This window comes from Bidens hawaiensis, unplaced genomic scaffold, assembly GCF_021521415.1.
Source record: "Bidens hawaiensis isolate Kalapana, Puna unplaced genomic scaffold, B.hawaiensis_p1.1 tig00016232_1, whole genome shotgun sequence".
Taxonomy (NCBI): Eukaryota; Viridiplantae; Streptophyta; class Magnoliopsida; order Asterales; family Asteraceae; genus Bidens; species Bidens hawaiensis.
The window spans coordinates 161,525-179,664 of NW_027492481.1; the positions used below are offsets into that span (position 1 = coordinate 161,525).

Consider the following 18,140-nt stretch of genomic DNA (forward strand, 5'->3'; position numbering starts at 1 on the left):
AGCCACCTAGTCTGATTCTCACGCCGGAGGGTGGTCACAAGGAGGAACCCCCATTCTCAGTGACGAGCTTACGGTGTCTGTTTTGCAGGTTGAGAAGAATAACCATCTTTGCCGGACCTAACCCTCGTGGGAAACATCTACTTAACCCTAAGATTATCCTTAATCTGTCGGGGTCACTTAGTGTTTCTTCACCTACCCACCAGAGTAGATATGGCTTTAATGAACAAAGATTATTAAGTAGAAATTAAATCAAATCAAATTAAATAGTAAATAAAATACTATCAATTAAACAGAAAAACTAATAATCAACACCCAAATCCCTCACTTGTGTCTAGCTATAAAAATCAGGAAGACTTGGGTTATTCAGTGGAGACCCAATTTTAATTGCCACTTTTATCGCTTATCACTTTGTGTTATACTGACAATGAAAGATTTAAGTTAGTAGTCGGAGGATCGTCGGTTCGGACTCATTCGCCTATACAAAGAAAAGAAACATTTACAACAGTCTTCCCTGCTGCATCATCCCCCAATTTTGACTCCCAAAACCCTAACTCCGATCTGACCATGTCAACCACCATCGATCCCGAAGGCATCGACGGCATCCGCATGCCATGGAACGCTTGGCCCCGTACCAAAGTGGAAGCCAGCAAGTGTGTCATCCCACTCGCCACTTCAATCTCTCCGATCCGACCACACCCACTCATCCCGACCAACCCTTACTCCCCCTTACGTTGTAAAACATGTTCTTCAGTCCTCAACTCCTTCTGCCGTGTCGACTTCCAAGCCTTAATCTGGATCTGCCCGTTCTGCTTCCAACGTAACCACTTCCCACCACATTATCACGGCATCTCCGAAACCAACTTGCCCGCCGAACTCTACCCGAATTACACCACAATTGAATATGCTATTAATAATATTAATAATGGTAATAGTAATGGTAATTATGGTATGGGTTTGGGTAATTCGGTGTATGTGTTTGTGATTGATACGTGTATGATCGAAGAGGAATTGGGGTATGCGAAGTCGGCGTTGCAGCAGGCGCTTGAGTTTTTACCGGAGAGCGCGTTGGTGGGGTTTGTGTCGTTTGGAACGCAGGTGCAGGTGCATGAGTTAGGGTACGCGGATATGTCGAAGGTTTACGTGTTTCGTGGGTTGAAGGAGGTGAGTAAAGACCAGGTTTTGGATCAGTTGGGGTTAGCGGGTGGAAGGAGAGCTGGTTTGCCGGGACAGGGGTTTCAGAACGGTGTGGGGGTGACGAATTCAGGGGTTTCGAGGTTTTTGTTGCCGGCTTCGGAAGGGGCGTATGTTATTCATTCGGTAAGTTTAGTTATGAGATTGGTTTGGTTTTAGAATATGAAGTTTAAATAATTTGATGATTGTTTGAAGTGATGTTTTAGCTTTTGGAGGAGTTGGGGACGGATCAGTGGCCCGTTGCGCCTGGGAATCGGTCGTTAAGGTGTACAGGTGTGGCGTTGAGTGTTGCAGCGGGTTTGATTGGGGCGTGCTTGCCTGGAACGGGTGCTCGGATAGTGGCATTGGTGGGTGGTCCCTGCACTGAAGGCCTGGGTTCGGTAAGTGCATTATGCAGCTTTTTACGTATGTATGTAACTAGATTGATAGTATATAGTTAGTATATTTTCCCTATATGTTATATGAGCAACGGTTCATTTACAGATGAAAAACAATAAAATTGGTAGTTTACAATCTTGATTGGATGAAACGCCTTAAAATTTTGATTCTTTATAAGCTCTTGTTTAAATTAGTTGATTAATTAGTGAACTTTGTAGCTATAAACATATGTAATCCATTATAGTTTTGGTGTTTGACGGTCTTGTATTATCATTATTATTTTTCCTTGTTAATGAGCATATGAATATATAGACATATAGTTAACATATCTTATAATGTGGCATTTTGTTGCCACTAATTCTTGTGATATGGTTAGTTGCTAAACATCTTTGAAAGGATAATTAGGGCACTTGACGGGATGAAATGCCTTTAAATTTTGTTTTCTTGTATGCCCTTGTGTGATTTGGTTGATCAAACTAGTAAACTTCGTAACTATAAACACATGTAATTGGTGATGGTTTTGGTGTTTGATGGTTATGATGATCATATCTTATCATTATTTATATTTCCACTTTTGAGAAAATTTGCAAATTTTGTTACTTTTTGGCAGATTGTATCCAAAGATTTATCGGACCCGGTTCGTTCACATAAAGATTTAGACAAGGATGCAGCACCATTTTTTAGGAAGGCGGTTCAGTTTTACGAGGAACTTGCAAAGCAGTTGGTCAACCAAGGTCATGTGTTGGACCTTTTTGCTTCTGCCCTTGACCAGGTACAAACAATACATAATATGTTGACTCTTTTTTTGTAGATCGGCATGTATTAGTGGTTTTATTTCTTCCAAGTCAACCATATATCATGATTTCTGAAACTGTCAGTTTTTTGTTTAGGTCAATATCTCTTTAAGTAAGATGCATTTATTCTATTGTTGTTCTTTCTCATTTTGGAACTCATTATGAGCTATAGATAAATTATAATAAAAATCAGCTGTAATAAAGCTGGTAATTGGATGTGCTTATGCTGTTTGTAGTTGTAATAAACATATAATTATTTTTGAGTGTTTTGACATATTTTGATGATTTGAGGAATACATAAAATGACCAAAATGGACAATCTTTTGAACAAAAGGGTAGACTAAATGTTACATGATAATCATCTCCTGGAAATTAGGTTGCAGAATTGGTAAACATTAGGGTGTAAACGAGCTGATCCCAACCCAAGCTCGTCTAGGTTTGAGCTTGGCTTCTTTAACTTAGTCGAGCTCGAGCTCAAGCTCTATTTCTGAAGCTCTAGCTCAATTTGTGAGAAGGTTTTTGAGCTCAAGCTTGGCTCGTTTATTATTTATTAGTTTTTTATATACATTTATAATTATTTTTTTTATCTGTATGTAGTTGATCTATGTTATTTAGCTATATTTGTCATAATTTTATATATAATAATAGTTAATATAAAATTATATTTTAATATATTAAATAAAAGTTATAATAAATGATAGACTGGTTTAGGCTCGTGAGCCAGCTCGGGCTTGTTTATTAAACGGGCTTATTTTTTGTTTATTAAACGGGCTTATATTTAGGCTCGGGCTCGAGCTCATTTATGCTTGGCTAGATCTGAGCTAAAATCAAGCCAACCTCAAGTAGCTAATGAGTGGATTGGCTCATTTATAGTTTACAATCTTAGTAAATATAGTCTTTTAGCTGGTATGCAGCTGATTTTCAAAAATGTTTATTCGCCTCCTAAATATCAGTTTACTAATTTAGTTTTTGTATTATTAGGTTGGGGTTGCAGAGATGAAGGTGGCCATTGAACGAACCGGTGGTCTTGTTGTTTTAGCCGAAAGTTTTGGTCACTCCGTTTTTAAAGATTCGTTCAGACGTGTTTTTGAAAAAGGCGAAGAATCTCTTGGCCTTGCTCATAAGTATAATAATGCTCAATGAATAACAGTTACATTCTTTTTATTGTTTAGAAACTGATTACTAATTTCGTATCATCAGTGGCACTCTCGAAATCAACTGTTCAAAGGATATTAAAATTCAGGGGATAATTGGACCTTGTACATCCTTGGAAAAGGTCGCTTACTAAATCTTAACTGGAATTGAAGTTTTATATTGATCAAAATAATTAATTTATTATCTAAAATGCTATTTCAGAAAGGACCTGCTGTTGCCAGCACAGTAATTGGTCAGGGGAATACAACCGCTTGGAAATTATGTGGACTGGATAAAGATACTTGCTTGACTGTTTTCTTCGATGTTTCTTCAAGCGACAAAGATCCTTCTGGCAATGTAAATCCACAGTTGTATATACAATTTGTTACAAGGTAAATAAGAGACTAAATGTGTGTTTTTCTTTTTAAGTTACATAACCAATTTATGTAACTGAACTTTGCGGGTTATGTATTTTGGTGCAGTTACCAGACCGCTGTTGGGCAATCTAAATTAAGAGTTACTACTGTTACTAGAAGATGGGTAGATACTGCTGTTGTTTCAGAGGTAAACTAGTAAAATCATTTTTCTATGTCTTGCTTTGAATTTTTTTTACTGTAAACCTGTTATAATTAGGGGTGTAAACGAGTCGAGCCTGAGCTTGTTTAAGCTTGAGCTCGGCTTGTTTAACTTACGAGAGTTTGACTCAGCTCACTTCAAGCTCTATCTCTAAAGCTCCAGCTTGGCTTGTGGGTAGTATGTTCAAGCTCGAGCTCCGCTCCTGAGTAGTTTATCTAGCTCGAGCATGGCTTGTTTCGAGCTCTATTTCTCAAGTTTGAGCTCGGCTTGTTAGTAGTCGTTTAAGCTTGAGTTTGTTTCAATTTCGAGAGCTTGAGCTCAGCTTGTTTCGAGCCTATTTCTAAAACTCCAGCTCGCCTCATGAGTATTCTATCAGGCTCGAGCTCAGATTGTTTATTATTTATTTATTACTTTTTGTACCCAAACAGTTATTTATATAGATATTTATGATTATAGTTTTTATGCATAACAAATTATATTAAGTAGTTAATTTTATCATAATTTTATATGATAATATTTTTTTTTGTAAACATATATATTTAGTATATTAAATAAAAGTTATATATATATAATAGGATTGTCTAGGCCCGTGAGCCATCTCGAGCTCACTTAGTGAAGTTCGGTCGTTTATTAAACAAGCTTATTTTTGAGCCTGAGCTTGATTAAGCTCGGCTCGATTCGAGCTATTTGCAAGAGTAGCTCATGAGTGGCTTGGCTCGTTTACACTCCTAGTTAAGATGTAACTTATTATACAAGTCTGCTACTTTGCTTAATAATGTATTGTTTTTGAGAACGACATAAATTTTGGACGTTGTATCTCGCAGGATTTAATACAAGGTTTTGATCAAGAAACTGCCACTGTAGTAATGGCTAGATTAGCCTCTTATAAGATGGAGATGGAGGTACAAATTCACCAATTAATTGCTTCATTTCTTATATTTGTGACTGATGGAAATTATTAATATTTCCAGGACACATTTGATGCTACAAGATGGTTAGACAGGAACCTCATTCGTCTATGTTCTAAATTTGGTGACTACCGAAAAGACGACCCATCCTCATTTTCGTTAAATCCTTGTTTCTCATTGTTCCCTCAGTTTATGTTCAATCTTCGGAGATCACAATTTGTGCAGGTAAACTTAAACTTTTTTATGAGTCTTTAATCTTGATTAAAGTTTTTACCCTTCCCATTATTATGTTTGTTTTTGTGGCAGGTGTTTAATAACAGTCCAGATGAAACTGCTTATTTTCGCATGATGCTAAACCGAGAGAGTATAACAAATGCTACAGTTATGATACAACCGTCATTAATATCATATTCGTTTAACGATCTTGCATCACCGGCATTGCTTGATGTGGCATCCATTTCACCTGATAAAATCCTTTTATTGGATTCATATTTTAGTATAGTTATTTTTCATGGTATGACTATAGCTCAATGGAGGAACTTAGGGTACCAGAATCAGCCTGAACATCAAGTATGTTATTTTTTTTTACTTAATTGCTAATTCGTTAATCATTCTTGAGATAACCCTTTAATATGTTGACCTTTTTATTTCTGTTAATAGGCGTTTGCACAGTTATTGCAAGCTCCACATGATGATGCTGAACTCATAATACGCGATCGGTTTCCTGTCCCAAGATTAGTGGTGTGCGATCAACATGGTTCTCAGGTTATAATTCTGTTTTTTTTTTATTTTTTATATTAATTTAAAATGTGCATCTTATGATGCGAACATCTTTTTTTTTACTCCAAGTAACCTATTTGTTGGTCGATTTGGGTCCTTTTTTTAATAATAATAACTTAAATGGGCCACAGAGAAAAGTATAGCTAATAGAAAAATAAAGAACCAAAAACTTGTTTGCGGGTGATGGGTCAACCCCTTTTGAGTGGCCGTTTTTGGAGGCCTCTTTTTGTAACTAATAACTTTGTTTATAAATTACTTTAAAAGAAATATTTGAAACTTACATTTAAGTTCTCTAGTAACGTTATAAATTTTAAATGTTTAACAGCTATATTTTTAATAAATATGGGATAACTATTCTTATATGCTGTACTAGTTTACTTTATGTAGTTTTTTTGTTAATGTTTTTGAATCATATAACTTTCAAATATTACGCAATCTTTGAATCTCAAATTTTATGTTGTCATGTAATTTTTACAGTATTCATTATAATTTAAAACATATTTAAAAAATAAAGAATTTGATGTTTTTAGGTCTGTTTATTCGAGATTCTCTATAAGTGACATGTGACTTATTGGTTGTTTTATATAAAACAGGCTAGATTCTTGTTGGCTAAATTGAACCCATCAGCAACATACAATAATGACGTGGGCGCCGGAACGGATGTTATCTTCACTGATGATGTCAATCTTCAAGTGTTCTTTGAGCATCTACAGAAGCTTGCAGTACAATCATCTTGACCCGAAGTCAAACTTAAATCACTTACAAAGTTTCAAAACTCATGGTACATCAATCCTGCAGCATGAACATGTTCCATTCACTTTGGTTGAAACAAATTGTTCTATTTAAGGGTTTTTGGCAATATGAATGGGGTCATGACTGTTGCACGAGTGATAACTTTGAGGCTGCAAGTTAGTGAGACGAGTGTGTGATTACTATATGACATTTTACATTTTGACATTTTTGTAATTTATTAACGGGATTATAGTATGTTGATTGTGTATTTAAGTTTATGGTTAAATTTCCGAGTCGATTATGCTTCCAGTTATGGAAATAAAAGAGCGAAAAAAATAATGGTTTGGGTATAACGCCTTAAGCGTTGGTTCAATAAATCGTCTTTTATTACAAAGATGAATGCTCAATTTTTCTTAACCAAAGAAAAGGAACTAAATAAATTAGAAGTCTTAACTAACTCCTATTAAGTAGTTGCCAACTGTTTCAAGTTTGGTAAGCAAGCATATGTGGTAGTGAGTTGACTAACTGATGAATAGGAAAGAGTGCTGCTAATTAAGTAGACTATCAGTGAACAACTCATCAAGCTAATCGGCAGTTCGAACATGTGTTAAATGAATGATTGTAACTTTTCATGAACAAAACGACAATCCAATTCGACGCGTTTTGTTCGTTCATGGTAAATCGGAACTTTTTGTAGTGTAAATAGTAGCTTGGCTATCGCATTCTAGTGGAATAGGGAACAATAGCCCATTCAGAATCACAAAACCAATTAGTCTAATCCATGAGAAGATGTGCCTTTGACATAACGAAGAGCGTGTAATGCAGGCTCCCCATGACATACAATGATCTTGCATAAACTGACTTAAAAACTGGCCAGCAAAAGCCAAGTTTTTTATTGGAGTTTTTGTACATTTGTGGAAACATACACATACGAATATGCATGCATGTTTTTTATTTATATATACACATGCATGTGATTTCCTTATTTTTTGAACTAATTATGAAGGAACTAGCTTATAACTTATGCAAAGACAGTTTTCTCTCCATGGATGGCAACATCTGCCTCTAAAAAGAAAACACCTTTTACCAAAATCCCTCTACTTCTCTGGACGAACGTGTCATATGAAATGAATCTTTGGCAACTCCATTCCGGTTTCGAAGCACTGAACCAGTTACTAGCTGCAGTTTATATATGATTGATTCAGTTTGATCTAGATGGTTATATGAACTAATAAACAATAATAGTGAAAATCAGAGTTGGAGGTGATTATACACATATCATTGTGAGTGATGGAATACATTTACCTTTAGCTTCTTGGTGTCTTGAATTCAACTGATCCCTCATACGAAGAGTAAATTCCGCAAGTATCTTCGTACCAGATAAAAGATTTTCAAGATCAGCAAGAGCCAGTTTAAGATGCACGTAACCGCTATCATAGTCGATATCTACCTTCCTGCACAAATGCATGCAAAGATACCAAGTATTTTGTAAATACAATTATATGACCAATGATATTGTTTACAAACTTTTTTTTCTGTATATTTACTTATTTAAATAGTTTACTACCAGTAAACCACCTAAACATACAAAGAATTTAGTGTTTACCATTTGCGAGACCCAACGTTGAATATGAATAAAGTTTCACTCGTATCTAGTTTTGATAAGTCGATCTTCAATGCGTGTTTGTAAGAAACTGCATCCTTTACCATTGACAAAGACTCGGTTTTGCCTTTACTTGTCTCTTTTGACACAAAAACCTCGGCTCCAAACACACAGTTGTCTCCAACAAGATACCCGTTTTTAGAATCACCAAATTCTTTTAGACTGATGAATTTATCAAAGCCCCACTCAGTTCTCAACCGATGAAATCGTATTCCTTCACTCATTTCATCTGCAAGGGGACCGAAGATTATAACAAGGTTTTTTATTGTAACATACATGTAATTATCACAAATCATTCAAAAGTGCTTGGTGGTTTCCAAAACCGCCTAGTAATACAAGATTCTTAGTAATAATTATAAGTTGTAACCATTCATGTATGATACCTTCAAGTATGATGTAATTATCATTGTTCTGATCAAGTAAAAATATCCTGCAAGTTGCATAGACCTCCCAACCAGGAGGGAGAGAGTTTGAGTCCGCCATGGCTACGTACGCAGACAAGAATTCTCCAACGTTTTTACTCTTGTCTCCATTCGGGTGAATCACCAACTTCCTACAAGTTACAAATCTTATCGTTGCTCAACTTATAAATCGATCTTAAACCTTTACTAACTAGAAATATATAAGTGAGTAAAAATAACGTACCATTTGTAGCCGGCAGCTTCAAATTCGTTTGATTCGTATCTTTCGACATTTTGCTTTGTTAATAAAGAGAAGTGTTGAATGTTGAGAATGTAGTGAGCAGGTGGTGCCATAGATGTTAGTCTCAAAGGCTCTAAACATGATTCTTCAATGGCCATGAATGAAAACTCAAATGAGATGTGAGTACTTGTGTGCCAAATTAAGATACTAATGGCTTGTTAGTTTAAATCCTAAGGGATTTTGGAGGACTATATATACTTGAGATTAGTAGTGTTTCCTCCTAATCACTTATTCTCTCCTTCTCATAAACACAAACATTTAGTCATTTTTAATGCCTAAGGTTGATGCTAAAGAAGGAAGTTCACATTTGAAGGCTCAAGCAAGGAATAGAACATGGGCATTATCAACTCTGAATATTATATTATTATATATTTATATGTAATGTGTATTCTTAAGTTTTGGATTTCCATCAACATGCACAAGAATCTTATTAGCAAACATTGTAGTATTTGTTATTTAAGTTGTTGAATTTTCATGGTTATTTCCTTATATCGATCCTTGATATCGCTAACTGGTCATGTGGACTGAATTGACAAAAAACAGAACCACAAAACCGAGAACTTGGCCAAACCAAAAGGAAGAAAACCGTAATTTACTCTACTTCGTTTGACAAAATTGGTTAGAGTATTTATATTTCTTGTGTCTTCAAGAGACATCCTGGTGGTAAAGTGGTGTACTTCCCAACTAAGTGTCCAAGTGGTTGTAACACTTGGAAAAGTCGTCTCTTCGATTTTGGGACCATTTAGGATCCCATTATGCCATGACTGGCGATACCGGTGGTTGCAACACTGAGAGATCTTGCATATTCGCCCCTTCGTCGAAGGTATGCTTCTTATATAAGGTTATTAATATTTAACTAGTGTTATACCGGCGCGCTGCGTTAGGCAAACTTGGACGGTGGTAAAACACAAGTGTTGTCAGTCTTGGGTGTTGAGTCGGTAAATATACGTGAATTCGGTCAATTTTGGTTACGTGCATTATGGGGGTAGCGTCGGTCGGTAAAACTTGGGCTTTGTAAAACCCGAGCGCTGTAGGTCCTGGGCGTTGAGGCGGTGAGTCTAAACAAATTTGGTCGGTTTCCGTTATGTTCGCTACGTTGCCATAACTAAAACAAAAAAATAAAAAAAGTTTTACACGACACACATGGCCCACCAAATTGAACTTAGCGAAAAAAGCTATTTAAACATAGAACAAAGAATAACTACCTTTTCCATTGCAAGAAGAGTCAAACCCGGATATCAAACCACATTATGTATAAGAACATCCCCACACAACCAACGGATCAGAAGTCAAGTTGTTTTCTAAGTGAAACCGTCTAATATACCAAACCAAAGTTCATAAAAATAGCAACTTTGTGGCACCAACATCCTCTTTTATACTATACTATGTAACAACCCATCACGTCGCGGTGGTGCAATGACGCGAATTCGGTTTGTGTTGGTTAAGTTCGTAACAGTAACAATAATACACCCAAAAAAGTAAACACAGAATAATATTGACAGTTGCATAACTTATGGTAAAACTCGCACAATGCGGCTGCAAGTTGACAAATATTTAAGCTCTATCGAGTTACGACACCTATTTAAAAAAAACAGAAACAAACACATTTAAAACACACAAAAAAAAGTATAAACAAAAACTAATTAACCCAAAAGAAACAAAATAAACCAAAAAAATCCAGGCTGTGGAGGGGACTCAACATGCACAAACAACATGCACACCAAAGTATTAGGCAAATCACCTTTAACCATCCCACCACATGAGTACATTGGTTTTCATATGAGATCTTTTACCTAAAACCTCAAAAAAAGGTTTCTAAAAAAACCTTTGTGGCACCAATATTTGCTTTTTATCTATATATATAATATATATAATACTAGTTTGATCCTCCCGTGTTACGGGAGTTTATTTAAAGTTTTATTTTTAATCATTTTGCTATCTTATGATGATTTATTTTATTTTTTAACGTAGTTATGTTTTAATTTAATACATATATCTTAGTTTGTTATTATATTTTTTAACGTGTGGGTTTATCAGTTGAGATGTTTAGGTTTTTTAGATTTTTAACGAACACGAGCATGTTGATTTTTTAAAATGTACAAACATGAACACAAATATTTGTCTAATGAAAGAATTGTGTTGATGTAGTTGACAATGGTGGGCAGTATCGGAAGTTAACCGAAGATGAAGATGATAGATCAACAACGGAGAACATGTATAAAGCATATTAAATTAGGGTTTGATGATAAAAGTGTTTATCAATAAATTATATCTTATAACCCATTTGAGGGCTATTAAAATTTGGTAAGACCCATAACCCGTGAAAATTATTCTTTGATGATTAAGGGGCTATTTTACAAATAAATGAGATGTTATAACTCGTTTAAGGGTTATTCGGGTTTGGTGAGACCCATAACCCGTGAAAATTATTGTTTGATTATGAAATAGTTTTATAAATAAATGAGATGCTATAACCCATTTAAAGACTATCCGGGTTTGGTGAGACCCATACCCGCGAATTCGGGTCAAATGCATGAGAAGCCTCCATTTATAAATCAAGCAATCTGGTGGCTCTATAGAATAGGGAGAACAACTTGAGAGCGACACCTAGTATTTTATGGTAGACAATTATATAGATAGTTAGATTGCTTACTAACAAATTGTTGGTCATGTGTAATTGTGTATAATGGTTGATGTTTATAGGTTGATGGTTATTAATAATGATGGCCTTAGAAGAAGATGTGAGGGTTATGTAGAAGGATCAACAACACAAGAGGAGCTGAGGTGAAGCATGTGTCAGGCGCTTACAGCCGAGTTAGTTGCGAAGATGGCTGATTCTGGTAACACATGTTACTAACTAACTATACCAAAAATATGAAGCTAACCAGCCCATTTGGAAGCCACATCAAGCGAAATGAATATTATATTAATGAAGGTTGAATCATAAGTCATAACTTTAGCATTTGTAAGCAGTTTCATGACTTCATCTGCACTTACTTCTAATGAAAACATAAAAATGACAAGGCTAAAATTATACATATATAAAACATAACTATATATACAAATAAAAACAATTATACAATAAACAAACTAAGTCCGAGCTATAGACACAGTCACAAACTTGAAACAAGCTGACCTGGAACATTAGGCTCAACAAACTTGAAACAAGCTGAGCTCGAGAGTCGAGCCACTCTCTTAGTTGAATGAACTGAACTCGAGCTTAGTCAGACTCGAACCCGGCTTGTCTCGTCAACATCCGTAGTCAAGCCGACAGAGGAAAATATTCACTTAACCTACCCAAGGAGACATCATATGCATTGTCGATGCAGCTTAACCAAATCAATAAGACGCTCATAACTCCAAATTTGACTCTTTGTATGGTCAACTTCTTCTACAATCTTTAAAAAATCACCCTTTCCAAAAGCAACAAGAACCAAAGGGTCAGTTTTTAACTCCACAACCTCCCTAAAAAATCCCCTCTTTCTCCAATAATCCAACTCATCAAACCCACGCGCATCATACAAAATCCCACAAGTAACAATGTCGGGTTTCACATCTCGAGCTGCCATTTCCAAGATCACACCTTTGAAGTGTCTAAAATCATTCATTTTTGCATATGCAAATAACATTGTGTTTGCAATCGTAACGCTCCATTTAACTTTCTTGTAGTCCATTTCACGCACGATAGACTCCATTCCCATTCGGCTCAAAAGGCAAGCGTGAGAAAGCATTCTTAAACACCAAACAATGTTACTGTTCCCGGTTCTTGAATAAAGATTGATACCCATATCATCTAACTTAGAAAACATGTAGTTTTCTATATAAACACAAGCCACTTTATGAACCAAGTCATCTTTCAAGCAAACCCTCGGTTTCAACCTCAAAACCGTTCTATAAACCTTCTCCATCTTCTCCAAATCCCCAAAATTTGCATACGCCTCGAGCATTGCCACCACGGTAGAACCTTCAAGATCCATCTTTTTCGAGACCACAATCCTGTACGTTCTTTCCATCATCTTAATCAATCCGGCTAGCGAAAACTCTTTGATTAGCAAATTATAAGTCGACTGATCAGGAAAACATCCGTTCGATTCCATTCTCTTCACACATTTTGCCATCTCATCATACAAATCATTCTTCGCATAAGATTTGATTAACCCATTATAGATCGACACATGCGGCTTCATTTCGTTATCTTCCATCACCTTAAGATGAAACAACGCATCTTCAAATCTACCCTTTTCAATAAACCCGCGGATAACCGAACAGTAAATCTCGGAAGACGGTTGCATACCATGAATGTTCTTCATATCTTTCAAAGCCAGTACCGCAACATCAACTAGTCCTTCATCAACCAATAACCTTACAATTCTCTCGTAATTAAACACACTAACCCGCGATTCGTCTATGCTCGACCATTTATTGAACACCTGGCGTGCAACATTTACAACATTACAAAACATGAAAAATTCACAATTCACACCTCAATTTTCCTAAACTGATTCCCTTTTTAATTCATTTAATATATAACACTCAAAAACCACCAATCAAAGATATCGAAATCCACCTAACGCGATATTCGTCTCTACTAGACAATTTATCAAACACCTGGTGTGCAACATTTGCAACATCACAAAACATGAAAAGCTCACAATTTACACCTCAATTTTCCCATATGAGTTCAATTTATGACTATTTTAACAACTTAACAATCAAACAAAACAAGATTCACCTTGAGGACTTGGTTTGATCTGGAGGTTTGATTGAGGAATCCAACAACAGCCCAGAAGAGTTCTTTGGTCCAATTGCCATCGGCTTCGAGAACCCGAACTGGGTCTGAGTCTTTATGGTTAAGCTTCTCGAACAGAGTCCTTTTGAGGTTCCAATTTCGATTGAGATCATCAAATTGGAGTGTTTGTTGTCTCTCGGAGGTGGTTTTTAATGGTTTGTATGAACGAGAGAATTGGGGTTTTGTGGGTGATTGGTTTCTGGTAATGGGTTTGGACCGTTTGGTGATAATTGGGGTTTTACAGAGGAAAAGTTTATTGTTGATGGTTATGGAAGGAAGGAGTATCTCCATAGCAATTTTGTAACTGTTTTTGAAAGGAAGAGATGGTTAAAATAACCAACTTTTTATAAAATAAAAAATAAAAAAATTTGATATGGTACTTAAGTCAAACTCTAAAGTCAGCGTTAGATCGGTCAAGACAATATAGTCTGGTTAGAAAGGAGCGACATGACTCTCTAAATTGAAGAGTGTTGTAGCCTAACATACAAGAAAGTCGTCGATTTAAATTGCTTAAAGCTCTTAACTTTCTTTAAACAAAAAAAAGACAGACGCAAGGTCATTGATATGGGATGAGCGGAACTGATTAATTGTAATATGGTTAGCTAGGAGTAGCATTGTGTTATATGGGTGGTGGTGCTGGATTAAGTTTGGGTTGCGGGCCGCCAATAACGAAGTTTGAACAAAAATTTAGGTGAAAATTTTTGGATGAAACGGATAAATTTATACTATTGAGGGGGGGGGGGGGGGGGTTGTGTGTGTGATGCATAAGCTATACTTTGCCTCCACGGGTCACATCTTTGTATGCCCAATCTCGTGGGTATATGCTTTTATAATTTAATATAATATTTTGGTGATCGTTCAAAAGAAAATAGATAACACATGATGAATTCTTTAATTTATTTAAACTATCCCACGTCCTATAAATATATTATAAAAAGGTCAACCAATGGTGCTACAGTTCGGCCACATGATTTAAGTGAATATTTATTCTTTTAGTTTTTTTTCAACCAACTCTCACTTTTGGTAAGCGACAAGGACAATCTTAAGATACAAAATAGAATGCGTAAATATAATTTTTAGAGACATGAATAGTGAAGCTATACAAAAATTTTAAAATCTTTTACTTTATAAATAGAGACGGAGATTTAATGGAGAAAAAAATATATGAAATTTCTACAAAATTAAGAGGTAAAAAGGTAAATCGTTAGTTAATACATCTCTCATCTTCCGTGTCTTCTCTGTTAACATTCTTTTTAACAAAAATAGGAAAGAAAAGAAAAACACATAAGTTTCTTTCCTTTTTATTGTTAGAAACATATGGTGAAGACTTCCACATATATTTATTTATCTATGAAAACTAATAGATACCAATAAAAAAACGCACATCCTTATATCAAACAATCTAACCGGTCCAATCCAGTCAAAACCCTACAACTTCAAGGACTTTCCCAAAGGTACACCACGCTATTAAATGCTAAAATCTAACCACCAAACGCGCTATTTCTATTTCCTTACAAACCGCCGCTTCCAACCATAACCACCGCCACCGTATTTCTTCTAACCACCATCTCTCAACCAACTACAACGTAACTCCATCACCGGCAACATCCCATCACTCAGTCTCCTCCAACAACTTCACGTCGATCCCGACCGACTTCTTTACAGGTCTTAATAATTTACAGTCCTTCAGCCTTTCTCAAAACCAACATCTTTCCGCATGGGCGTTGCAAGACTCGTTATCCCTTAACACCAACTTACAAAACTTTGAAGCTAGCAATGCTAACCTTATCGGTTCAATTCCGGATATCTTTCACACCTTACGTTTTTTACAAAACCTTAGGCTGTCGTATAATAACTTAACCGGGCCGTTACCTTTAAGTTTAGCAGAGTCACAGACACAAAATTTATGGCTGAATAACCAGTTACAAGGGCTTTCGGGTTTCCTTGAGGTTATTGGTTCAATGAGTCAACTTAGTCAGGTTTGGTTACAAGCGAATTCGTTCACGGGTGTTATTCCCGACCTTTTGTTCGATTTGCAACTTAGGGATAATCAGTTAACAGGTTTGGTACCCGACTCATTGATGGGGCTTCCTAGCTTGGTTAATGTTACTTTGCAGAATAATAAGTTACAGGGTCCGTTGCCTGTGTTTAAGACTGGGGTGCATAGTGAATTGGGGTTGGATACGAATAGTTTTTGTTTGTCGGTTCCTGGGCCGTGTGACCTGCAAGTGACGGCGTTGCTTGAGGTTGCTGGGGCGGTTGGGTACCCGATGTCGTTGGCGCAGTCTTGGAAAGGGAATGATGCGTGTAAGGAGTGGGTTTTTGTTAGTTGTGATTCTTCTGGGAAGAATGTGACTAGTGTGAGTTTGGGGAAACAGGGGTTTTCGGGTGTTATTTCGCCGGCTTTCGCGAATTTGACTTCGTTGAGGAGTTTGTCGTTGGATGATAATAATTTGGTTGGGTCGATTCCGGAGAGTTTGACTTCGTTACCGGATTTGCAGTTTCTTGATGTGTCAAATAATGATCTTTCTGGCCCGATACCTATGTTCCCACCACGGGTTAAGTTTACGCATACTGGTAATGTTTTGTTGGGTCAAAACGTGTCGGGTGGGACACCAGGGTCCGGGTCGGGTTCTGGTAACACTGGTGGGGGTAGTTCGAGTGGGACGGGAAAAGGGGGTTCGGTTTCAACGGGGACGATTGTTGGGATTGTCGTCGGTGTTGTCGTTTTTGTTGTGATTATATTGTTTGTGATTTATAAATGTTATATTAAAAAGAAAAATCAAAAGCCTGGGAAAGTGGAAGATCCAGAACATGGTAGAGAAATGGTTAAAGCGAGTGTAATGGGCGGTGGTTCGAGTGCTCAAAACGTTGTTAGCGAGTTACAGAGTCAAAGCAGCGGTGATCATACCGAAATGTCGGTTTTTGAAGGGGGTAATGTGGTCATTTCCATTCAACTTCTTCGACAAGTGACCGACAATTTCAGTGATGAAAACGTTTTAGGAAGAGGCGGATTTGGGGTTGTTTACAAGGGGGAATTACACGACGGGACCAAAATAGCAGTCAAAAGAATGGAATCGGGTATAATGGGAACAAAAGGGTTAAAAGAATTTCAAGCCGAAATTGCGGTTTTAACCAAAGTTAGACATAGACATCTTGTGGCTCTGCTCGGATATTGTATTAACGGTAACGAGCGACTTTTAGTATACGAGTACATGCCTCAAGGAACTTTAAGTCAACATTTGTTTGACTGGCGGGAACATAAAACTGACCCGCTTAACTGGAAACACCATTGGTGTCGATAGCTTTGGATGTCGGGAGGGGGGTTGAGTATTTGCATAGTTTGGCACAGTCAAGTTTTATTCATAGAGATTTAAAACCGTCTAATATTCTTCTTGGTGATGATATGCGGGCCAAAGTTGCAGATTTTGGTTTGGTCAAAAACGCCCCTGATGGGAAGCACTCTCTTGAGACTCGGATAGCTGGAACTTTTGGTTATCTCGCACCCGAATATGCTGGTAAGATTTCTTTATTACTATTAATTATTTGATTATGATTATTCGCTAAATGTTAACCTCGGGTTTTATGCAGCTACCGGAAGAGTGACTACAAAAGTGGATGTGTTTGCGTTTGGAGTCGTATTAATGGAACTGGTAACAGGCCGAAAAGCCCTAGACGACACTATACCAGATGACAAAAGTCATTTGGTGACATGGTTTCGACGGGTTCTTGTATCCAAAGAAAACATAATAAAAGCTATTGACCAAACACTCGACACTGAGGACGAAGAAACACTAGAAAGCATATACAAAGTTGCAGAGTTAGCGGGCCATTGTACTGCACGCGAGCCATATCAGAGGCCCGACATGGATCATGCAGTTAATGTGTTGGGCCCGTTAGTACAACAATGGAAACCATCACAATCTTCTGAAGAGGAAGATAGTTATGGTATTGATCTTCATATGAGTCTGCCTCAAGTTCTTCAACGATGGCAGGCGGATGAAGGTACTTCAAGAATGTTTGATGATTCGTTCGGTGAAACGCAGTCGAGTATTCCATCTAAACCGTTGGGACTTGCTGATACGTTCGGGTCAACGGATTGCAGGTAGCTAAAAAAGGTCAAGTTTTGATGAGAATATGTAAAGTTACTCATTTCAGTTATTTAATTTGTTCATTCTTTTTGACTTTAGAAGCTGCATTATTCGTAGTAATGATCTTTATATTGTTTGTTGGCTGGATTCTTTAAATCTTTTTGATTGCAAGGTATATATATGTTTGGAAAGATAGTTAAGTTTTAATCTTCACATGGTTTCTTGGATTTTCTTTATCATATACATGCTAGAAATATAGTTAAATTTGTAATCCTTACATGGTTTCTTGGAATTTTCTTCATTATACTTGAAAAGAGAGTTAAATTTGTAATCTTTACATGGTTTCTTAATTTTTTTTCATTTTTTTTTGTTTTAATATTTGCACATTTCTTGTTTGGGATT

The 18,140-nt window shown here is 36.6% G+C and overlaps 3 protein-coding genes and 1 pseudogene across 4 annotated transcripts; 2 read left to right on the forward strand and 2 right to left on the reverse strand.

Annotated features, from left to right (window-relative positions):
• The first annotated feature begins 546 nt into the window (after window positions 1–546).
• Window positions 547–6,748, forward strand: LOC143551035 (protein transport protein SEC23 E-like). Its single transcript, XM_077041566.1, has 12 exons — window positions 547–1,317; window positions 1,398–1,571; window positions 2,180–2,341; window positions 3,345–3,487; window positions 3,564–3,639; window positions 3,720–3,889; window positions 3,980–4,061; window positions 4,898–4,975; window positions 5,045–5,206; window positions 5,288–5,551; window positions 5,642–5,746; window positions 6,355–6,748. The coding sequence occupies exons 1-12, from the start codon at window positions 565–567 to the stop codon at window positions 6,496–6,498; spliced, it is 2,313 nt and encodes a 770-aa protein (XP_076897681.1). The 5' UTR covers window positions 547–564; the 3' UTR covers window positions 6,499–6,748.
• Window positions 6,749–7,900: 1,152 nt separating this feature from the next.
• LOC143551009 (ubiquitin C-terminal hydrolase 12-like) lies at window positions 7,901–9,083 on the reverse strand. Its single transcript, XM_077041549.1, has 3 exons — window positions 8,802–9,083; window positions 8,540–8,709; window positions 7,901–8,370 (listed from the first exon to the last, which is right to left on the reverse strand). The coding sequence occupies exons 1-3, from the start codon at window positions 8,954–8,956 to the stop codon at window positions 8,096–8,098; spliced, it is 600 nt and encodes a 199-aa protein (XP_076897664.1). The 5' UTR covers window positions 8,957–9,083; the 3' UTR covers window positions 7,901–8,095.
• Window positions 9,084–11,865: 2,782 nt separating this feature from the next.
• LOC143551010 (pentatricopeptide repeat-containing protein At4g14190, chloroplastic-like) lies at window positions 11,866–13,958 on the reverse strand. The gene is made up of 2 exons (XM_077041551.1): window positions 13,591–13,958; window positions 11,866–13,288 (listed from the first exon to the last, which is right to left on the reverse strand). The coding sequence occupies exons 1-2, from the start codon at window positions 13,936–13,938 to the stop codon at window positions 12,167–12,169; spliced, it is 1,470 nt and encodes a 489-aa protein (XP_076897666.1). The 5' UTR covers window positions 13,939–13,958; the 3' UTR covers window positions 11,866–12,166.
• A 1,721-nt stretch (window positions 13,959–15,679) lies between these two features.
• Window positions 15,680–17,938, forward strand: LOC143551036 (receptor-like kinase TMK4; annotated as a pseudogene). Its single transcript, XR_013138431.1, has 2 exons — window positions 15,680–17,165; window positions 17,239–17,938. The product of XR_013138431.1 is annotated as a receptor-like kinase TMK4 (transcript).
• Window positions 17,939–18,140: the final 202 nt, after the last annotated feature.